The sequence below is a fragment of the Drosophila takahashii genome, chromosome 3R, assembly GCF_030179915.1.
Source record: "Drosophila takahashii strain IR98-3 E-12201 chromosome 3R, DtakHiC1v2, whole genome shotgun sequence".
In the NCBI taxonomy this organism is placed as follows: domain Eukaryota; kingdom Metazoa; phylum Arthropoda; class Insecta; order Diptera; family Drosophilidae; genus Drosophila; species Drosophila takahashii.
The window spans coordinates 1,980,001-2,004,681 of record NC_091681.1 but is presented as its reverse complement, the minus strand read 5'-3'; the positions used below and the strand labels follow the sequence as shown (position 1 = coordinate 2,004,681).

Genomic DNA, 24,681 nt, shown 5'->3' with positions numbered 1-24,681 from the left:
ACACCTAAAAATTAAATAATTAGCGCACCACTAATGAATTATGAAACAAGAATGAATATTGTTTACGCCAAAAGGGAGTTTAATTTCGGGATGCAGTGTCGAGCGGCAGTTTTCTCCAGATGTCCACATCTCGCTCGCTCGCACTGCCCTTCGCTCTCCCTCTCCCGCAACTCTACGCTCCGCTCTGGAGCCGCTGCACTAATAAACAGCCGCACGTTGCGCAAAACCCCGAAAGTCTATACCAGGGGTGCTCAGTCCTATGGCACACGAGCACAATTGTTTTTGTAATAGCACTAAGCATACGGCAGTGCACTCACAATGCTTGCCTATGCACACGCCGAGTCCTCTTTGTCGCTATCCGTAATAGATAAGAGCGAGCCAAGCCAACAACAAATTCCATTGAACTTTTTTTTTCTCCTCAACTCACAATGCAAAGTGTTGTTGTCTTTTTTATGACTGTGTGTGACTTGTTACTCGCGTGCGGGTGTTTTTCTTTTAATGGTGTTTGTAACTGCACTGCCATAAGGCGGTTTTGAGCACCCCTGGTCTATACCCTTGTTTTCGATAATATTTCTACGCGGATTTCCACCGCCGCTTTTTTTCGGACTTCAACGATTTTTCAATCAAGCCACCCCCGCCCCAACAAATATTAACATGTATAAAGAGATTGAATTGAATTTCTTTTGAACCTAACACTATTTTTTAACCATTATATTTTACATATATTTTTATATAATCCTTATTTTAAACCATTTCTCTGCACATGTTTATACACCCCTTATACGCCCAGTATTTACCTATGCGGTTCAATACTTATTATATTTTTTTTTTCTCGTGGAAATTGTTTTACCCTTTTGTAAATTATTTTATGTTGTTTATATGTTATTTGCCAATGAAATTTATTAAAATGGAAGCTTAAACAAATAACTAACTGAACTGGGCTGATGTCTCTGCGGTCCTAGGGTATAAAAGGGATCACCATAGTTTTGCTCTAGCGGCAGGTGGTCATAGGTAGGGTGGGCAATATGCGAACCCAATTACATCCAAGGCTTCGCAAATAACAAACTCTCTCTTTCTTTCACATCTTCCCCTTTCAATAACTCTCTTCTCGCTTCTTAATACTTTAATTTTCTAAATTATGCATCTTTTCTTCCGGTTTAGTAACTAGCTTTTAATATTGTCGCATGCACGCTCAATTCTGATCCTATTAATAGTAATACGTAGACAGTGTACAAGCAAGACCTCCACCCCCCAAGCCGACGAGCTAGTACCGGAATATATAGCGTGCCCCGCCAATACAGATCCTTGGAAACATTTAAAGTACTTTGTACTTTAGTCGAACGTTACACGCTACAAATGCTATTACAAGAGAACCATGCATTTCCGCCGATAATCTTTTGCACGTAAATTCCTAAGAAGTCGGTGTCCATCGAGGGTAATTATTTGGCGGTTTTTTGGCACAGGCCCCTCTTCTAGGCTATTACCAAAATTAGTTATGGCGGACTTAGGACGCTTTAAAGTAATGTAAGTCCGCAGAGGAAAAAACGATAAAATTACGCCAGCCGAGAAATTATGTATATGTACAAGGTGAGTTCCAAAGTAAACAGGACTTTTAAGGGGTGTGGGGTCTTTGGCACACAAAATCGACTAACTTTGCGATTTTTTCTATTAAAACTGGTTGGATGGATTTAATTCCAAGCTTTTGTATATTGTTAAGTGTCATTTAAATAACATCGACTAATTTTTATAGCCGATACTATCGGATAATATATCGGTGGCACAGCGATTGCTGGAATTCACTGTACCTCCGCTAGAAATGATCGGATTTCCCTTTTGTTCTTACATTTCGTTTAAGAATTTAATTTTAATTTTTTATTTTTAAGAACTTTTTCGATAGTTCAAAGCCAAAAAAGCGTTTTTCACATAAAAAATATGACTTTCGGCTTAGAAATGAAATATTTAAAATTAAAAAAGAAAAAAAAACGCTTCCCAGGGGGCGGGATTTTTTTTCAGAAAAATATGCGAAAACGATCGGTTGAGCCGTTTAGAAATGCCTATAAACACGGACTTTCAAAACGTGGCTTCGAGAAAAACGCACTTAAAGATGCACTTACGTACCTAAAGTTCAAGAGGTTAGGGTACTAATTTTAGCATAACTTCTAAAGTTTTTGTCCGATTGCCTTAAAACCGAAAAGGTTTCCGAAAAGGTAGAAGTCGCACGGTGTTATATCATGTGAATACGGGTAGTGGTTGATGGTGATTTTTGATTTTTGGTCAAATAGTCGGTCAAGCGTCGATCGATAAGACGCGCATTTTTGTGCAACAAACGCCAACTCCCATCTTCGCGATATTCGGGCCAAACAAGTCGAATACGGCGCACCAAACGCTTCAAAACTCCAAAGTAGAATACCGCATCCTGGTGGAACAAATTCTTTGTGGAATCATAAAAACAAATCAGCGTTGTCTTCACTTTTGACTTCTCCAGGCACGATTTTTTGGGTTTTATTTATGTCCTCACGACCACTTTGAAAACGTTGAAAACACTCGTGCACCAAAGATATTATAAACACTAAGATGTGTAACGAGGAGCAAGGAAATGTACGGAGGCAGCGTCATTTTTGTCAAATGCGACTCACACTAGTGATGTAAAAAAACATCGATGCATCGAGCATCGATGTTTTTTGGCCGATGTTTTCCGATGTTTTTCGATGTTTTATGTTATGCCGATGTTTATCGATGCATCGATGTTTAACGTCGATGTTTAAGCACATATGGTTTCAGTGCCGCACGGAAAAAATTCGTAGGATCATCGGTTCCTTCTGAACGGGTTTTTTCAGCGGCGTCATATGTATTAAGCCAGAAAAGAAACAGGCTAAGACCTGACCGACTAAACCGCATTTTATTTTTGCAAAGCATTGACAAAAAATACTTTTTTGAAAAAATTTAATTACATTATATAATTATAATAATTAATATTGCTTTAAAGGAATACCAAAAAGACTGCAAAGGAAGCACTTGTTATATTATTTTTATAAAAAATACTGCTAAGGATGCTGTTATATTCTTATGGTTGCTCATGAATTGATATAGTTTTAAGTTATGTTTATAAAATGGTTAACAAAATGAAAAAATTAAAAACTAAGAAAGCATTTGTTTTTGTAGTCTTAATTCCTATTTTTTTTATGTAAAATTGAATTAGGAAAAATAACATAATGGGTCGAAAACATCGATGCATCGATGTTTCGAGCCGATGTTCCACACAACATCGATGTTTCATTTTGCAAACAACGATGAACATCGACATCGAAGTTTTGGCCCAAATTTACATCACTAACTCACACGTATTCAGTCTATTTTTAGAATGCCGTTTCTTGACTTCTCTCTTTCTCGCTCACTTGCTCTCTCGCTCTCAAAACTCCGCGCTGCAGAAAAGTCAAAATTCAATTTTTGTCTCATTTGTTGATTCTTGAATTATGTTGCCGAAAAGGAATCGTCCTAAAAGGCACATTGCGCACAACATTTCAAAAAGGGCTGCGGCGCATTGCGTTAGTTGATGGCCCGCAAATAATGCGGTTGAAGTTCGAGTCCACTCTGAGGCGAAGTGGTTTCATTTTTATCTTCATTTTTTTTTTTATTTATTTTACTTTGTTTTTTTAATTTTTTGGTTTGTTCTTTTAATTTTTTTGTAGTTTTTTGTTTGCTTTGAATTTTTTTTTGTAGTTTTTTGTTTGTTTTTAAGATTTTTTGTAGTTTTTGTTTGTTTTTAAGTTTTTTAATTTTTTTGTAGTTGTTTTGTTTGTTTTTGTTTTTATTTATGGCTAAGAATATTGAGCTTGTTGGTACTTTTACATTTATCTGGGGAGTCTACCCACGTGCAATGTTTGTACAACAAAACTTTAATTAATTTATCTAACATGTTAATTTTATGTGAAAATCACTCATCATGTTCATCGAACCACGATGAAAATTCGCTTTCTCGAGTACACGTTACGCATTGATTAATTATAAATTGTTTAATGCTTTCTTGTTTTTTATTGTTATTGAAAATATTTTCAAAAACCTTGATATGTAGTTTACACACATAAAAAAATATATCTGAAGGAGCAATTAACTTTCCAAAGTACGAATAGTTGGAACAATTTTTTTCTGTAATAAATATTTCGGAAGGCGAAGTCAACATTTCTTCCATTTTTAAAATAATTAATTCACATCTTTTGCAGTTCGATCCCTTAGCAATATATCCTACAAAATAACGGCTTGAAGTCAATTCAATGGGTATATTGGTGCAAAGAAAATCATTTGCGGAGCTATCGAAGTAATCATAATTTTCCTTCACGATTTCCGAATATGAAACAGAGCTTTCGTCATTGCTCACAAGTTTATTTTCATTGGGCTCGTAAATTATCGAGTCCAGCTCGACAGGAAGCATTATATCCGAATCATATATTCAATATATTCAATATATTCAATGAACAATGTTTAAAAAAAAAAATACTTAACAAAAAAAAGTTTGCGTTCAGTCGGAGTTGAACTCGGTCCGACACGATCCACAGTCGAGCGACTACACCCCTAGCCCACAGTGCCTTGTTTCGAGACGTCAGACAGATGCGTGATTGAGCCTATTTCGCAGCAGAGCAAACGAAATTGCACACTAACACAACCAAAGAATCTAACACGGACAAGGCACACTAGGAAATTATAAATCCACTTTCTGAATCCACACCAAAAATTTTGCCGTACATTCAGTTGTATGGGCGTTACACCTCTTAGTGTTTATATTCTCTTTGCGTGCACTCTGCTATGGGATAGGCCATAAACTTGTTTCATCAATTAAAACGTTTTGATAAAAAGTTTTCCAAATTTTAAAACAAAATTTAATGTTGGCTCTTTGTTTGAAGCTCATTTTCGCACCGATGACAAAAACATACTGACATTTAAAACGCAATGACCTCACTTCCAATAGATGAAATGTCATGAAATTTTTAATGGAAGTCGATAAACGATAACTAGCGAAACTAGATCACGAAAATACCAATAATTTTTTTTTCGATGGCACAGTTTTTTTTTTTTAAGATTTTTTAAAGTTTAATATGTTAAATTTCGGACTTTTTTCGAATTTCTTCTTATATCTCGGGCAGATATCCACCCGATTGGCCCAGTTTTCGTTTTATTTTAAAGTCAATAGATCAGAGCTTAACTTTGATATTCAGATCAATATGATTGGATAAGTAGCAGCAACTCGACAAAGATGAAAAATGTGTTATTTGGCCGACTATAAGTCGGCTGTATATCTCGTAAGAACTCGAAATAAATCCGTTAAAAAAAATCATAATGGGTACAAACTTAAAGCTTATATTCTACCAAATAAAACAAGCCGGATATGGTCCAAATCCATGGAAAATTCTAACTTTTTCAACTTTGACGAAGAGTAGCTTTTAAACTAATGAATGGAACTCAATGCAGTGTTTAAGAAAGTTGGAGGGCATTCTATTACCTTTAAAATGAGTATTTAATGGTTGAAATCGGTACTCCTCAACTCGAGTTAGAAACAAGAGAGAGCGCTACAGTCGGGTTGGTGTCCCGACTATTTAATACCCGTCACTCAGCTAAATGGAGTGCGAACTCGGGTTGGTGTCCCGACTAATAATCGTAACTCAGTTAGAGGGAGTGCGAGGGAGATAGATATATATGAACAATTTTAAATGCGTATAACTTTTTAACGAATGGTCCGATTTGAAAAAGTACATTTATACTTCTCGGAAATCTTTAAAGATGTGGGCGCAGGACCCATTTTAAAATCGTTAGTGGGCGATTGCGGGCGTAAGAGGAGGCGTGGCACTCGGCTAAAATAAACTTGCGCTGCGTAGGAAGCCCAAGAATATGTGTGGGAAATCTCAAGCTTCTAGCTTTTGTAGTTTCTGAGATCTCAGCGTTCATACAGACGGACATGGCTATATCGACTCGGCTAGTAACCCTGATCAAGAATATATATACTTTATGGGGTCGGAAACGCTTCCTTCTAGCTGTAACATACTTTTGCACGAATACAATATACCCTTTTACTCTACGAGTAACGGGTATAATTAAGAAAGTGTGAAAAACGTTTTTTATATATATATATATAAATATTTAAATATATATATATTTTCATACAGTGCATACGTGCAAGTTTGTCGCGTATATTTATACAAATCGAAATGTAAAAGACATTTTTCAATTGGACCATTTGTTTAAAAGTTATGCTCAATCACAAAAATGTTATATATCCATCCCCCTCGCACTCCCTTTAGCTGAGTGACGGGTATTAGATAATCGGGACACAAACCCAACTAAAGCGTTCTCTCTTGTTTGTTTTTAATTTCCATCAAAGTGGAAAAATATGGAAAAATGGACGTTTGGTAAATAACCCATAACTAAGAGATTCCGCCACACCTGTCTCGTTGTAAGCGTGATTTCAAAAGTAATCCTAAACTTTTTTATTCTTTCGTCAATTCTAAGCGGAAATCTAATTGTTACCCTCATTCTCTTTTTCTTAATAATAATATAGCATCTGATGACGATGATATTTCCCACCTATTTGCCACCTATTTTTATACCCGTTACTCGTAGAGTAAAAGGGTATATTAGATTCGTGCAAAAGTATGTAACAGGTAGAAAAAAAGCGTTTCCGACCCTATAAACTATATATATTCTTGATCAGGATCACTAGCCGAGTCGATCTAGCCATGTCCGTCTGTCCGTCTGTCTGTCTGTATGAACGCTGAGATCTCGGAGACTATAAAAGCTAGAGGATTGACATTTTGCATGCAGATTCTAGGAGTTCATACGCAGCGCAAGTTTGTTTCAAAAGGGTGCCACGCCCCCTCTAACGCCCACAATCGCTTATATACGATTTTAAAAATTTCAATATTTCGGAAAAGTAAAAATGCAGTTTTATTGTGTTTATCAATACCTAACGAAATGTAGAAGAAATTTTTTAAATCGGACCATTCGCTAAAAAGTTACGGCGGATCAAAGTTTTTATCTTCATCTCCTTCGCACTCCCTTTAGCTGAGTAACGGGTATCTGATAGTCGGGGCACCCGTCTATGGCGCTCTCTCTTGTTTTCAATCGACTTATACGGAATGCAATGGTGTTATTGATAATGATTATCCATACCCACTACCTCATCTGAACTCTATCTTCAAACCAGTGATTAATGTATCCGATGTTCTTCAGAGTCTTGATACTCTTTAGCTCTCTTTTTCACCGGGTCCTGACAAAATACCAAGTTGTATACTGAGGAATTGTTCGTCCTATCTAGCTTTTCCTTTAACATTAATATTTAATTTGTCGCTAAGTCAAGGAAGATTTCCATCCATATGGAAGGAATAGTTTATTGTTTCATTGTTTAAAAAAGGGAACAAGTCAGATATCTCAAATTATTGTGGTATTGCTAAACTCAGTGCAATTCCGAAACTTTTCGAAAAAATGATTACCTGTCAGTTGCAGCATCATTGCCGGTCTATTATTTCTCCGTGTCAACATGGCTTTACTAGACGTCTCTCTACTTCTACAAACCTACTAGAATTTACATTTTTAATTACTAAAGGCTTCCTGACACATCATCAAACTGATGTGATTTATACTGATTTTTCTGAAGCTTTTGATTCTGTGAACCATAAACTTCTTATTTTTAAATTGTCCCGTTTAGGGTTTCCTCCAAACCTACTTGACTGGATACTTTCCTACCTAGAACTCAAATGGTCTGTTTTAACAATAGAATTTCCAAAATAATTAATGTTACTTCTGGAGTGCCACAGGGTAGCCACCTGGGTCCTTTACTCTTTGGCTTAATGATTAATGATCTACCTAATGTTATAAAATCGTCTACCGTATTAATGTATGCAGATGATGTCAAGCTTTGTTTGTCCATGTGTTTACCTAGCTCATTTAATGGCCTTCAATTAGATCTTGACTGTTTGTATACGTGGTGCATGATTAACATTTTAAATTTAAACTATTCCAAATGTAACTTTATGACCTTTTATCGTTGTAATCTATCTCTGTTTTCTTATTCTATTGGAAATAACGCCCTTGAACGAATTTTATCAGTTCAGGATCTTGGCGTTTTATTTATTAAACTTAGTTTTAAAGACCATATTTCTACTATATCTAATAAAGCCAGAAGTCTTCTGGCATTTATGAAACGTTGGTCAAGGGAGTTCGATGATCCTTACACAACAAAGCTTTTGTATGTTTCTCTTGTTCGTCCGTCTATGGAATATTGCTCTTGTATATGGTCTCCTCAAATTAGTTGTTACCAAAATATGTTAGAGTCTGTCCAAAAACAATTCCTTTTATTTGCTCTGAGGGGATTACACTGGGACACAGGTAGTCGACTGCCCTCTTATCTTGCGAGGTTGCGCCTGCTCGACTTACCAACCCTCTACCATCGTAGAAAGTGTCATGAAGTTATGTTCTTACATAAACTTATTAATGGTGATGTCGACTCCCCTTTCCTTCTTAGTTCACTTAACTGGAATGTACCCTGTAGAACAGTTCGCCGTTTTCGTCCATTGTCCCTGCCAATATGTAGATCTAATTATGCCCTGCATGATCCTTTTCGTGTTCTGTGTGCCACGTCTTACTGTTTGATACTCGGCCTGAAGAACTTGTGAGATGGTTCCGAAGACGCCCAGCTGGGGCAACCGAGCGGGTCGCAGGTTGCGGTTAGCGAACGACCTCTACTTCCGGAGGTCAGCTGTGAATAAACTGGTGGCAGAGGTCGTGGACGGAAGCCCCAGCAAATAATCAGCCCCGGACAGCCAGCGGGTATCTTGCATCGACGCAGTACCGACGATGCGAGTTGTTCAGCCGCATCTAAATAGTTGCTCTACACAAACCCAAAAACCCTACACACTACCTACCCCCCTCCTCTCCCAAACAACATCTCACTCCGGGCCGGACTAAGGTGTAATTCGGACCGTGCCGAGAGTCAGCCTGGCTGGGGGCCCAGGTCAAAAACTAGCCCAGTCTTGAACGGTGAGCTCAGGGACATGGCGACCCCCTGTTCTAATTACCACCTTACCCGGGCATCGCGGATTTCTGCCCGGGTGGACTTTCCCCTTCTCCGCAACTCGTGGGACCTAACATGGAGACAACTAACAAAATAACACAAATTAACACAGAGACGGGAACTCTTAAAAAACCCACAGAAATGCCGAGCACTGGCTCCAACGCAAGCACCAGCACGATCCTGAAGGGACCACATCCCAAATTGGGGGTGTTGGGTGGCAGAAAGCCGGCTGCCGATACGTCCGCCTCAGAAGCAACTGCACCAAAGGCAACGGTAGGCACAGCCAAGTCGATCGGGCCACCCACTGGTGGCAAATACACCTACGCGGAAAGACGGACTGCCGCCTAGACTCTGCGCTTACACGGAAGGAGCAACATTGCTACACCTTCGCCAGAATGGCTGAAGAAGGTAGAGTGGGCCAAGTTGGTGCTTCCCAACTATGGGCAGGATAAGCCCAAACAGGAAGGTGCTCAGACGAAGCGGCAACGATCCCTCGAGCTACCCGGACCGTCGGCGAAGAGATCAAAGGTCCAGCCCTCGGTCTCTTTCGCGGAGATCACCAAAGATCGTGTCCTACTCGGTCTTATTGATAAGGGAAACCCGGAAGGACGGATCCCCAGAAATAAGTGGAAAGCAGTGGAGTCCCACCTGTCCATCATTTGCCTGCGCATGATCCGCGAAAACCCATGCTCTCCGCCCTGCTGCATGGACGCGGGTTGGTACCAAGGCAGCGTCAAGGTGGTAGCCTGTGACAGTCAGCGGTCGGCTGACCTATATAAGCAGGCGGCGAGTAACCTCGGTGCGGTCTACGAGGGGGCGAATATTGTCGCACTCGACTGGTGCGACGTCCCTAGTAGGCCCCGAGCCCGGATCTGGCTCCCTGCAGCTTTGAAGGCCCCGGAGGACATCCTCTATATGCTGCAAGTCTCCAATCCGCACCTCCCTACGAAGGACTGGAGAGTCGTCAAGGTGGAGGAACACGAAGGGGACGTAAACCAGGCGGTCTTGGTCCTAAATAAGGAGTCGGTGGCGCCAATCGAGGATGCTCGAGGCAAGCTGAACTTCGGGTTCAGTGCCGTCTTTATGAAGGTGTATAAAGGCGACTCGAATGCTGGCGGAAGCCCTGCAGGCAACCCAGCCGAGCAGGTGCTTGCCGAGGAGTTGGAGGCGCCTGGTGGGCCGGAGGACGGCTACTCTACCGATTCCTCGCTAAGCAGAGAAATGCGAGCGCTGGGACCGGCTATCGACGTGGACCTGAGCGAGAAGGAGGCCGACGTCACTGTTGTAGAGGTTGCAGATGACGCTAAGACTTCTGAAAATCAATCTCCACCACAGTAAGGCAGCTTCGGCTGCACTACAGCTTCGCCTGGCTCAGGGCGAAGCCGACCTAGTCCTGGTACAGGAATCTTGGGTGGTAGGAGGCAAGGTTGCTGGACTGGGAACAAAACTGATTCGACTCCTAGTATTCGGACGTGTTTTTCGACGCTCCTCCTTTACATCGTGTTTTTCCTGTGAAAACCTATTCCGTTCGAATCAGATTTTGAACATTTTGTCAGTAACCCTGCAATCTTGTTTAATTCGTGCCATTCGGTTAATCTAAATGGACAGTGGCTTTACTATTTGCAAAATAAATTTGTAAACAAAATATTTTTGCTACTGCTCTGTTTTGCCAGCGTTACCGCAAAACCCATAGTTTGTGTTGTTGTTGATACGACTCTCTCTGTGTCTGCCGCGAACATCCACGAGAACCTACTCTGTGTTGCCAGCGGTACCGCTAAGCCTATTGTTTGTGTTGTTGGTTTGTAACCACTCTCCCTGTGTTTACGCGAACGTGCAATCGGTTATTTCGCTCTGTGCGGTTCTTCAGCGCCTATCAGTCCGCTCTCGGCCTGACTCCCGCGCTGCTCTTCGACTGCTCTTTGCTCTGCCGCTGCTGCGCTGTTCTGCCCTGCTGTTGCTGTGCTGCTCTGCCTGACTGCTACGCTGATCTTCGACCGCTTGCATCGGACTGCTTTTTGCCTTGCTGCTGCTATTTACGCTGTTAAATCAAGATGACTTTGTGTTGCGCTTCTTCGTGTGCGTTTAACAACAAAATTACCGCTCGCCAACCGTTGGTTTGTTGCTGGATCTGCGACAACTTGGCGCACCCTATCTGTGTTGAGCTGGGGCGCTCTAGCGGCCAAATCGTAGACAAGCTAAAGCTACGGGTTGGCCTTAACTGGACGTGTCCGAGCTGTAGACACATCGAAGTTGACATGAAATCGTTTATGCGGCAAACCCATCTGGAGTTCCAAGCTCTGTCAACTGGATTTCGTGAGCTTTATGATAAGTTCAATGCCGCGGAATCCCACTTTAAAAATCTTAAAATGCTAAGTGTTCCCCATTGTTCTAACGCGGATAATAATTGCTCCTTACCTAACAACAATTTAACTGTTCCAGAGTCTGCCGCCCTTATGCGATTGAGCCCTATTTCAAGGAAATTGATGGACTTCAATCGAGCTGCTCCCCACCTCTCGGCCGAGGATGAATCGCTCGATTCAGACGCAACTCCTCACCCCTCTTCCCAGACGGAAGTTCGGGGCGATTTGGATCCAGGCGTTTGTGATCAAGCTGATGCTGGCGAGAGGGAAGGTTTATCCGCTGATATCGACCATATGGCTGCTGGAACTTCATTGGCTGCACAAACCGTTGCCCCTGTGATGGCTCTGCTGGCTATTCCCCGACGTCCATCCACTGTTGCATCTTCTGCACCCGTTACTCTGGCGGCCTTGGCTCCAAAAAAGTGTATCTTTGTGTCGAGACTGTTAGCTTCAGCAACCGAGAATGATGTGAGACATCATATTGTCACGAGACTCTCCCTTACCGATCCCAATGCTGTCGGCATCACCAAATTTAATTTTAAACTCAAAAGGGATTACTCTTCCTTTAAAATTCATGTTCCGGATGGGCTGTTTAGTAAAATTATTTGTTCGAGTTTTTGGCCAGAAAATACTATTGTGCATGAGTACTTGAAAAAAGACAATTCCACAGTTAGAACCTCTGCTGCTTCGCGTAATGTTTCAACGGTTTCAAAAAACTAGAATTCTTGATTCACTATCAAAATGTTCGAGGTTTGCTAAGTAAGCTCTCCAAACTATTTCTAGATAGTACTACTTTTTATGCAAATGTTATTGCTTTCTCCGAAACCTGGCTTAACTCGACTGTAAATGATAGTGAAATCTTGTCTAAAAACTACGTTATTTATAGAAATGATCGTCCGTGTCGTCGTGGTGGTGGGGTCCTTATTGCGGTTAAATCCAACTTGACTTCAGAGCTTATTAACTGTCCTAACTCCTCAAGTATTGAATTTATTTCTGTCAAACTCTCCCTTCCAAAGTCTAATATGTTGATTACCTGCTCTTACATACCTCCAGGGTCTGAAATAGACATGTATTTACTCCACCTGTCTGCAATACGTTATGTATCTTCGTTGGCTGACGATAATGATCACCTTATTGTTCTTGGTGACTTTAATCTCCCAAATGTCTCTTGGTTCCAGAGTAATGACTCGATATTAATGACTCCCAGAACTCAAAACGACTTTATCGAAGGCCTCATTGAACTATCTTTGCTTCAGATAAATTGGATTTCCAATCACAATGAACGAATTTTAGACTTGACTTTTGTATCTGATAACTGCGATGCCGCTGTGTCTCGTATTCCTCCTCTATCTCTCCCTGAAGATAATCATCATCCTACCCTCCAGTTATCTTTAAATGGTGTTTTCCACTCTGCGAAAGCTTCAGCAAGGCCACAGCTAAGATTTTGCTTTAGAAAAACTAATTATTCGCAGCTTTTGCATTCGTTATCTATAACTGATTGGTCATGCTTAACAGATGTCCCTGTTGCGGATGGTGTGGCGTATTTCTATGGTATCCTTTATAGTTTGTTTGATAAATATGTACCCCTTTTTAGTGGTAAAACTCCTTACAGCTCTCCGTGGTTTACTCGCCAGCTTTCTTATCTTAAGAATAAAAAATCCAGACTCTTTAAAAGATTCAAACAAACTGGCTTACAGACGGACTTTGCCAAATATTCGGTAGTCAAATCAGACTACTTAAAGCATAATTCTGAATGCTACAATAACTATCTAGCTCGCTGTAAAAATGACTTTAAAAGTAATCCAAAACTATTTTATTCATTTGTGAATGCCAAACGAAAGTCTCAATCCTTTCCTCCCTCCTTGTTTTTTAATTCTGCTGTTGCTTCCGATGATCATGGTATTTCTAATTTATTTGCTGATTTTTTCCAATCAACTTATACCAATGCTGACAGTAGTAAAGATTTTAACTATCCTCATTCTCTACCTCATCTGGACTCAATCTTTAATCCGGTTATTCTCGAAGCCGATGTTCTCCAGGGCCTAATCGCTTTGAAACTCTCCTTTTTAGCAGGACCAGATATGGTTCCTAGCTGTATTTTAAAAAATTGTGCAAATTTTCTTTCCAGTCCTCTAACAATCCTTTTTAATATGTCTATAAATCAATGTAATTTTCCATCTGCTTGGAAGGAATCTTTCATTGTTCCGCTGTTTAAAAAAGGTAATAGGTCCGATATTGCTAACTATAGGGGGATTGCAAAGCTCAGTGCTATTCATAAATTATTCGAAAAATTAATAACTAGTCAATTGCAGCATCAATGTAGGTCGCTTATTTCGCCATGTCAACATGGCTTCACCAGGTGCCGATCTACTACCACCAATTTGCTTGAGTTTACCTCATTAGTAAACCGTGGCTTTCTCCATAAGCAACAAACAGATGTTATTTATACGGATTTTTCCAAAGCATTTGACACGGTAAACCACTGCGTACTTATAAAAAAACTTAATCTTATGGGGTTCCCCCCAAAGTTGTTAGCGGGGTTACTTTCATACCTCACAGACCGCTGTCAGAGGGTGAAATATAATGATATAACGTCCAAAACTATAAATGTTACCTCTGGTGTACCTCAAGGAAGTCATTTGGGACCCTTATTATTTGGCTTGTTGATTAACGACTTACCTAAAGTTATTAAGTCCGCAACTGTTTTAATGTTTGCTGACGACGTTAAACTGTGTTTGTCTATGTCATTACCGGATTCTTGTTCTCGTCTTCAATTAGATCTTGACTATTTACAGACTTGGTGCAAACTCAATAATTTATATCTTAACTATTCTAAATGTAATGTTATGACCTTTTATCGTCGTAATCCGTCTTTGTATTCGTACTCCATTGACAGCAATGTCCTTCACCGTATTTCTACTATACAAGACCTGGGAGTTTTATTTGAGCATAAACTTTGTTTTAATGATCACATATCACTAATTTGTAATAAAGCTAGGAGCCTTTTAGCCTTTACGAAGCGTTGGTCTAAGGAGTTTGATGACCCGTATACAACCAAGCTTTTATATGTATCTCTTGTTCGCCCATCGTTAGAGCATTGTTCATGTATATGGTCACCGCAGACGTTAACTTGCCAAAATATGTTAGAGTCCGTTCAAAAGCAGTTTTTGTTATTTGCTCTAAGAGGTTTTAACTGGGACGCTAACCGTCGGTTGCCATCCTATAATGCCAGATTGCGTTTACTAGACATGCCCACCCTGATCAACCGTAGGATTTGTCACGGTGTTATGTTTATACACAAGTTAATAAATGGTGATGTCGACTCCTCCTTTCTCCTTAGTTCCCTAAACTGGAATGTGCCATGCAGGACAATTCGCCGGTATCGGCCTTTGTCTCTGCCATTTTGCAGGACAAACTTTGCCCTTAATGACCCTTTCCGTGTTCTTTGTGAAAAATATAATGATCTCAGTCACGTCTTGTTGTATGGAGTCTCTTCAGTGTCTAATTATAATAAGTTATTATTGTTATTGTCCTCAAATATGTAATTCAACGTGCCTACCACTCGATGTGAGCAGGGGCATATCGCTAAAAAATTCCCCTTATGTGGTTTGGCGTTCTAGTTATTAAATACAAAATATTATAATGTTTCACAAGCAGTCCATTGCTTAATAAAATACAATACAATACAATACAAAAAAAGAGTATAAGATAATGTTTGACCCCAAGCAAGGTAATATTCGAACCTGCATTTTAGCCAAAAGGCACCTAAATATATTTCTGCTTCGCAATTACAGCAACGGAGATAACACCTCAGTAAGCCTGGAGCTGCAGCACGGCTCCATTAGGCTGCTATCGGCCTACATGGCCTTTGAAAAGGAAGACCCCCCAGACGCGCTAGTCAGAGGACTGGCAAAGGAATGCGAAGAGCTCAAGACAGGTTTGGTAATAGGCTGTGACGCCAACGCCCATCACACCCAGTGGGGTTGCCCAAACAACAACGACAGAGGTGAGTCTCTTTTTGACTTTATTCTTAACTCGAACCTATTTTTATGCAATAGGGGAAATGTCCCCACCTTCATAACCAAAGCCTGCCAAACGATCATAGATCTAACGTTGGTATCAGATTCACTAGTAAGTGCAGTTAGAAACTGGTTCGTCTCCGACCAGCACTCTTTCTCAAACAATAGATTCATTGAAACAATATTGTCCCTTGATTCACCCTCGCCGGTCAGCTTCGCGAACCCCAGAAGGGCTGACTGGCCTATGTAAAAAGAAGTTCTGACGAATATCCTTCCCACGGAACCGCCAGAAAGCACAAAAGATCCAAATGAGTTGGATATAACAGTAGACATTTTCACAAATGCTTGCAACTCGGCTTTCAAAGTTGCATGCCCAATAGGGAAACCAAGAGGGAAGAAAAAACCCCCCTGGTGGACGCAACAACTATCAATCCTCAGATCCAGCTGCTGTTTAACAGAGCAAAGGCAGGAAACGAGGAAACGAACTGGCAATGCTACAAGCGCGAATTAGCCTAGTACAAAAAGGCCCTTAGAAGAGCGAAACGAGCCGCATGGCACACTTTCTGCTCTGACATAGAAGAAACGACTGATGCTGCAAGGCTCAGGAAAATACTCTCCAAGACAGCCGCGCCCCTAGGCAATCTACAGAAAGCGAATGGATCCTGGTCGGACTCTAGCAACGAGTCCCTGGACCTACTTCTAGACGCTCACTTCCCAGGAAGCCAACTAACTGGGCGTCCTCCAGAAAGAATTGGCGGAGAAGGGATCAATCTAGATCTCCTCATATCAGACCGCAACATTAAATGGGCCATTCAGAGCTTCAAACCATACAAATCGCCGGGACCAGACGGAATAACACCGGCACATATCCAACAAGCTGGTCAGCTAGCTATAAATTGGCTTAGTAAAATCTTCCGCACCATTTTGGCGGTAGGAAAGCTACCAACCAAATGGCGGGAAACGAAAGTGGTCTTCATTCCCAAGGCAGGAAAGGCCACCCACACCACAGCAAAGGACTTCAGGCCAATATGCCTGACATCTTTCCTGCTTAAAACCTTCGAGAGGCTGTTAAGCCTACACCTGAGAGCCACCATAAACCCGGCACAACTGTCCGAGGCACAACACGCCTACACCAAGGGTAAGTCAACCGAATCGGCGCTACATGTAAGTAGCATCGAGAAATCACTCAACAATAAGGAGTACACACTGATCGCATTCCTAGACATAGAGGGAGACTTCAACAACGTACTACCAACAGCCATAACAGATTCACTCACAGAACTAGGTTTTGGGGCACAACTAGTGGGGCTGATCCATAAACTGTTGATAAGCAGAATGGTTTCGGCCGCACTAGGGGCCTCAACTCAAACTAGACTAGTGAACAGAGGAACCCGAGAAGGGGGCGTTTTATCCCCCCTTCTGTAGAAATAAACTACTGCGAATTCTGGAAGGAGGAGGATGCAAACTGGTGGCATACGCAGACGATGTCGCCATCATATTTAATGGTAAGTATCCACAAACGCTTTGCGATCTTATGACCGCAAAGCTAAAAATACTATCGGAATGGACGATAAAAAACGGACTCTGGATAAATCCCTCAAAAACGGAGCTTGTTCTTTTTACAAATAAGTACAAGATCCCACAACTCAACCCACCCATATTAAATAACTGCAATCTCTCTTTTAGCAAACACGCCAGATACCTGGGGTTGGTATTAGATAAGCGCCTTAAATGGGGCTTAAACAACTAAGAGAGAACCAGAAAGGCAACCATTGCACTTTACTCCTGTAAAAAAGCAATTGGGCTAAGATGGGCCATGTCACCCAAAATTGTAAACTGGATCTACACAGCGGTAGTCAAGCCAATCCTCCTATACGGGGTGGCTTTATGGTGGACCGCTCTACAAAAGCAATGTATCCTAACTCCACTAAACAAAGTACAGCGAATGGCGGCTCTGTGTATTAGTGGAGCCCTTAGAACTACCCCAAACGAAGCGCCGAATGCGATCCTGAACCTTCCGAGCCTGGACTTAGCAGGCATGGAAAAGGCCAAATCGACAGCCATTCGTTTGGGGGATACTGGGCAATGGAAAGCCCAATTTTACGGTCATGCCAATATACTTCAGCATGATAAATCGATTCCGAAGAAAACGGACCTCCGCAAATCTCATGACACACCCTTCGAGGCCCTGATCCCAGATAGGGAGGAATGGCAGCAGGGCAGACCAGGCTCGCCAGACGCAATCTGCTTCTACACAGATGGCTCAAAATTGGACGGGCTTGTTGGCGGAGGGAACACCAGCCTAAGTAGACACCTTAATATTATCTATAGTGATAGCCAAGCGGCTATTAAATTAATCTACTCGACAAACACCAACTCACGAACAATATCAGACTGTCGCAAATCTCTCCACGAGATGGCTAGACAGTTTACTAATATGGGTTCCGGGTCACCGGGACATCGTAGGCAACTGCATAGCGGATGAGTTAGCTAGGCAGGGCACCATCATGCCTCTCCTTCCAGAAAAGGAGAGTGTCGGTATGCCCATGGCAACTTGCAAGCTAAACATTAGAAATCAATTTATTAAAATAGCCAACACTAATTGGCAGAATGCACCAAAGTGCCGTATCACTCACCAGACATGGCCGATGATTAACAATAAAAGAACGTCAGCACTACTCAAACTCAGCCGCACAGAGTGTGGTATGTTAGTTAGGGCCCTTACAGGCCACTGGCTAGTCGGCACACATGCCGGCATGCTAAAAGCCCCGAAAAATGACTATTGTAGGAGCTGCAGGGATGAGGAAGAAGAACAAACGGTGGAACATCTTCTTTGCTTCTGCCCAGCCCTTTGCAGACTTAGACTGAAGCACTTAGGATACCCCTTACTTAACGATCTGACCGAAATATCGGAGATCAAGCTTAAGGACTTAAACTCCTTTGTAAATCTTCAGGGTGGAAGACATGCTAATCATCCGGAAATGCTCTCTAGGCTTCTAGGACGAGACATAAGAGACAGGGGATCCCGAAAAAAGGGAAAAAATGAGATCATACGGTATCACAACGGACCCACAGAGGTCGAAGTGTGCCAGACGATAGTCTGGCTGCCGTTCGTACCTAACCTAACCTAACCTACTGTTTGATACCCCCAATGCTACTAATTATAATAAACTTATGTATTTTCTGTCTTCAAATAATTTATAAATTCTTTGTAAGCATGTAAACTGTCTATTGTTAGATTTTTTTTTCTTCATGTCCGCGATTCCGCTTACTTGCCCAAAACGGTTTAGGGCTCTGCGCGTAACAAGCTTTGCTTGGTGTCGTAAGGGCCACTTGTTTGTACTGACCATAGTGCATCAACGTCCAAGAAGATGCGGCTGGCAAACTGCAATATGTTTTATTTTTTTTTACTCTTAACTAACACACCGTCAGCAAAAATTGCCTGCCCACTCATATACGCTTAATGATAGCCAAACATGTATTGCTTCAGTGCTTTTCCAGTGCTTCAAATTGTGACACGATCAGCCAGAACAAAATTAAGGTTGTGTTCAATTGCATAGCGATACATATTCAACCTACCACCAAGAAATTATGTCTCGGAATTTTCACAAAAAATATTTAAGGTGAGCTTAATGAATGGATAAATTTGCGTAGCACAATTTATTTCCATAAAATTATTTTCGAAAAAGAACCTTCGGATTTATTTGAAAAGCTCCAATTTACAGCCTGTAGAAGAGCAAACAACCTAACTTGCATAAGACCTAGATCATTGACAGCCGAGAGACAATTTTTAATAAAAGCTATTCGATCATGGAATCAGCTCCTCAGCCATATAAAGAATATTAGGTAAATCAAAGTAAAATGAGAAAGCGACTTAAGTTAGTTTTTCTTTTATATATAAAATTAGTTTTAAGTCATATAAATAAATATTTGCACCTATTTGTGACTAGCGCATTAATTTATAAGTTCCAAACTTGTAGCGTTAGAATGACACGTAATAATAATATACAAAATACAAATTCGATACCTAGTTTTAAAGATACAACCCCCGGAAGTGCGAAAAATTACCAAAAAACTGTGTGTGTTTTTTAATTGACAAATTGGTCAGCTTTGAAGGAGCATATCTTTTACAAAAATTTGATTCCAAAAAAGGTTAAAGGTCAATTACCTGTCGATTGGTATGGGTCGCCATTTTCTAGGACCAAGTCGAAAAATTGATTTATTGCACGTTTTTTGGCCCAAGGAGCCATTGGCAAGCTATGGCAGTCCTGATTTCGAGCCGGAAGATCGTGGAAACGGCCGAGATCCGGGTAGGCGGAGCCGTGATTAGATCGCAGAGGGCGATCAAATACCTCGGTGTTCTGATCGTTACCCGGCTATCGTTCAAGGAGCTCCTGGATTACGCCCAGAAGAAGGCCAGTAGGGCGGCAGATTACCAGGAAGCTGCTGTACGCGGCACCGGTGTGGGCTGAAGCCGTCGAGACCAAGTCCTACATACGGGGTGCCGAGTCTACATACAGACAATGCTCTGTCCGAGTGGCAAGCGCATTCAGGACGGTCTCGAAGGACGCTGCGTAGGTGATAGCGGGATTGGTCCCTCTGAGGGAGTTGGTCCGTGAGAAGGCTGAGATGCGCAACGCGCTGCGCGGGCTAAAACTGTGAAAACATGGATATTGGCTCCATCGATGTTTTCCGATGTTGTCGGGGGGACCATCGATACTATCAAGATACTATCGCTCGTAAGTAAACTACAACATTAGCGTTATTCTTTTTATATGTAAATATCAGGGGTGTTCCTTTAAAAGTTACAAGTTTTTAAATAAAAATAATTTATTTTACTCTTTTGTAATTATAATTATTCTTCGACTATTTTTTTGTCGACCAGTGCTATTCAAAATAAAATAAGGGTCTTGTTTTCGTATTTTCGCTGTTTCATCGAACAGGAGAAGGCTAAAACAAAGACATCCCGGCGATCTTTGGACATTGTATTGTATGAAAAATAAAACTTAATAATTATAAAATTTGGTTAATTGACATTGCACGTTTTATAGCCATTAAATTGGTTATGAGTTACACTAAAAAAAAAAGCTGTTTCATTAATTTTATTTTCATAAAATGTCAAAAAAAAAGGCTTTTCGTTATGCAGGCCGATAGTATCGTGATAGTTGAAAAAACCTCGATATTGCCCCTGGAAGGCCCCCACTCGATAGTATCGATTGTTCCATCGATGTTTTCACAGCTCTACCGCGGGCACCAGAGACCTGATCGCGTCGTGAAGGCTGAGCTCAAAATAACGGCTAGAGGAAGGAGCTACGAGAACTGGCAAGCCAAGAAAGATGCCTCGTCCAAAGGGAGATGGACTCATGGACTCATCATCATATTGAGGCCTGGGTGGAGCGAAAGCAGGGGCAGGTGGATTTCTATCTGACCCAGGTGCTGAGCGGGCATGGCTGCTTTCGTAGCTTCCTCAAGAGGTTCGTCCATGAGGACGAGGATAGCTGTCCGATAGAGGCGCCGATATCCTTCCGTCGATTATTTTAGGCGGCTTCCATTCAAATGTTTGCGGAACACTCTTTATATTCGGGTGGATTCTTTGCGGCCCAATCGCGAAGAACCCCACTTACCGGCTATCTTCCTTCTCACCACGGTTGTCTGTCACTGAATCTCAACTAGACGCATTCTTACCAAGTTCTGGGAGGTGAAGGATATTCCAGTGAAGCCGTGTAAGGAATCAAGCTCGGTGTGTAAAAATAACTTCCACCAAACCACCACAAGGGATAAAGAAGGGAGGTATGTTGTTTCTTTGCCTTTTAATGAGCCTAACAAAATAAACCTGGGGCATTCACGGCCCATCGCACTGGCGCAATTCCTTAGGAATGAAGTACGGTTTAGTAAAAACGCACATTTCAGGGAGCAGGAGGACTCAGTTATTCGGGAATATTTAGATTTAGTTCATACGCATCTAGTCTTCCAAAAAGACGATTCCTGCAATTTTTACTTGCCGCACCACGCGGTTTTCAAGCCAGACAGTACCACCACAAAGGTTCTCGTGGTGTTTAATGCCTCCAATAAATCGTCAAATCTTTTATACAGGTCCGGTACTGTAATCTGATTTGACAACCCAGATCCTCAAATGGCGTTTCTTTAAATACGTCTTCAATGCTGACATCACAAAGATGTATCGGCAAATTCTCGTCCATCCCGATCATACACGTTTTCAAAGAATCCTGTTCCGCGATAAAAACGGAAAACTCTGTGACTATGAGCTCAACACTGTCACATTTGGCGTTAACTGTGCCCCTTTTTTGGCCATACGTGTGCTCCAACAACTGGCCCAGAATGTACGTGACCAATATCCTTTGGCAAGTGACATAATTTCGATCTTTATGTATGTCGATGATGTTTTAGCTGGCACCCACACGCAGCAGTCCGCTGTTTCAGCCATGAAAGAGCTTCGCGGTACCCTCGAGAGTGCGGGCTTTCCACTGCGCAAGTGGACCTCGAACGAGAAGAAACTTTTACAGGGTATTCCAAAGGAGCACTTGATCAGGGCCGACTTTCTGGAGTTGAAAGACGGCAGTATGGCAAAAACTATGGAAATCCGTTGGCACGCGACATCGGATAGTTTATTTTTTCTGCCGATGGAATATTCTCTCCAAACAAACTACACCAAACGAGCGGTTTTATCCCAGATAGCTGTTTGACCCAGCAGGAAGGTTATCGCCATTTATTGTTCGGGAAAAAATTTGCATGCAAGAAATTTGGCTGCGGGAGTAGCCTCTTTCGATTGACCTTGCCACAAAGTGGAGTGGCATTCTTATGGGAACTTTGACTACATTCGTTGCCAACAGAGTCGCTAAAATGGATCAGCTCACCAACAGAGAACAGTGGTTTCATGTGAAATCGGAAGATAACCCAGCTTATCTGGCAAGCAGGGTTCGTCTCAGTCCATGAGCTTATGGACAGCAACCTGAGTGGCTGCTTTAAAACCAGGACCAGTGGCCACACAATTCGTCGGTCCCGCTCGAAACAAAGCTCGAACAGCGCCCGATAATATGTAACATCGCAACAGCGCCCCCGAAAACGGACATTTTGGAGCGTTTTTCAGCATTCGAGAGGTCTTTAAGCGTTCTCGCTTACGTGTTCCGTTTTGCAAGAAGATGACAAAAAAAGGCAGAACTAACTGCCGCAGAGCTGTCTGACGGCCAAGAGAGGCTGATTGTGCTCACCCAACTCAAGGTGTATCCAATAGAATGCAAGGCATTAGGCAAAAGGCAGAATATTCCAGTCTCGAGCACGATCTCAATTTAAACCCCTTTGTCGACAGCCACGGTGTCTTAAGAGCAAGCGCTCTTCAACGAGCATCTGAGATGCTAAGCTATGATGAGAAACATCCAATCATTATTCCGGCGGGGTGCACTTTTGCCAAACTTTTGGTCCTCTTTACCCGTCGCATATCCTGGCACGGGGGTAATAAATTGATGATCCGACTTATTCGCTGATATCCATTCAACAGAAGCTGCAAACTCAGCTGATGGGAGACTTGCCCTAGATCTACCTTTTCCAGGGTTTTTACGCACACGGTCGTTGACTTTGCGGGACCATTTGATATTAACAACTATGTCGGTCGGGGGTGGAAGGTAACAAATGGGTATGTCTGCGTTTTTCTGTGTTTTTGTACAGCCATCCATCTTGAAGCTACATCAGACTTGACCACTGAGAAGTTTCTGGCAGCCTTCTCGCGTTTCTCCGCACGACGTGGCTGTCGGCTCCACATACATTCTGACAACGGGAAAATGTTTATGGGAGTCTTAACGTCCCTATCCAAGGGCTTCATTGAAGCCATCAGGTCTTTGATCCTGTCCAATTACATTCTTCAAAATGTGACCTGGCACTTCAACTCTCCTGGCGCGCCTCATATGAGAGGGCTCTGAGAGGCCGGTGTCAAAGGTGTCAAAAGCTTTAAGGCACACTTCTACAAGCAAACGGCAGGCGGGAAGTATACATTTGAAAAGTTAGCTACCCTCCTATCGATAACTAAGGCCTGTTTAAATTCGAGGTCTATGTCCGAAGACCCCACTGACCTCGTAGCTCTCAGCACCGGACACTTCCTAGTCGGTGGGCCACTCCTTTCCGTGACTAAGCCCGAGATTAAAGAAAACCCCATATCCATTTTAAACCGATGGAAGCGGCTAAAGGCCTTGCATCAGCAATTTTGCTTACGTTGGAAAGAAGATTACCTAAAGGAGCTCCATAAAAGGACTAAATGGAGATTTCCAACGGGAGACATTCAGACAGGGGACATGGTGTTGCTAAAAGAGGAGAATTTACCACCAAATGAATGTTGGCCTGGGGCGGATCCAACTGGTGTGCCCAGGTGCGGATCCGAGTGGCCAAGGTTCTTACCGCACGTGGCACTATCGCAAAGGTGCTCCGCCTTCCGTTGGAGGCCTCCAACTCCGAGTGGTTCTGTTTTTTTTCTTGAGTTAGCGACTAACAGCCAATCCTACTAGTCCTAAGTTCATGACATCCTGTGTCGTCAGTCCTCATACATATCACGATCATTCGCATCATCCATAACAGCTAACCTGCAGGGCACGAGTGTGAGCATCTTGCCAACTGCATCCATTTTTGTGGGGTATAAGAAGAAACGGCTTGATGTCCGAGCTTTGGTGGATCCTTGCTGTCCCGTGAGTCTCATTCACGCATACTTGGCAAAGGCCCTCAACCTTTTCGACACCCGCGTAGGCGATGAGCGGGTGTGCACCACCGAAATCCGCTCAAATTCGTCGAAAATCATCCGACAGCTGCTAATGCTGGTTGATGACCAGATGCAGACCCGAACTGCGGCCAAGCCCCTGGATCCGAAAGTCCGGGATGGCTGTCCAGACATCTCTTTGGGTGATGATAGATGGTTCCACCCTTCCTTAGTGTCGGCTGTTTTGGGTGCTGACGTATACGCGACATTAATTCTGCCGGGTATCCGCCCGGCATGTTACATATATGTTTCCATATAAAAAGTGAAACCGTCAACAAGTGAAACGAAGCTCCGCACAACCCCCGCATTTTTTAGATCGCTGGGAAAAAACCTTGGCATAATTCTTGGCACGGACCCGCCCAACACGTACAAACCTCCAACATATTATCTGCATGAATTCTAGACAAATTTAAATTTTGCGAATAATTGGATCTTATAAATAATATTTTTTTAAAAAGATATTTAAATATAAACTTACCAACAACT

The 24,681-nt window shown here is 42.1% G+C and overlaps 1 protein-coding gene across 6 annotated transcripts in view; it reads right to left on the bottom strand.

The window, feature by feature from the left end:
- Positions 1–24,681, bottom strand: part of l(3)80Fg (dnaJ homolog subfamily C member 16 l(3)80Fg) — a 426,789-nt gene that overhangs the window by 305,147 nt on the left and 96,961 nt on the right. For 5 of the 6 annotated variants that reach the window (XM_070216484.1, XM_070216483.1, XM_070216480.1 and 2 more), the window contains exon 4: positions 24,674–24,681. This exon is cut by the window's right edge and continues 139 nt beyond it. The exons of the other annotated variant lie outside the window; for it this stretch is intronic. In XM_070216484.1, coding sequence (XP_070072585.1) covers positions 24,674–24,681 — 8 coding nt within the window. The remainder of the gene's footprint in view (positions 1–24,673) is intronic. 6 annotated transcript variants of the gene reach the window in all.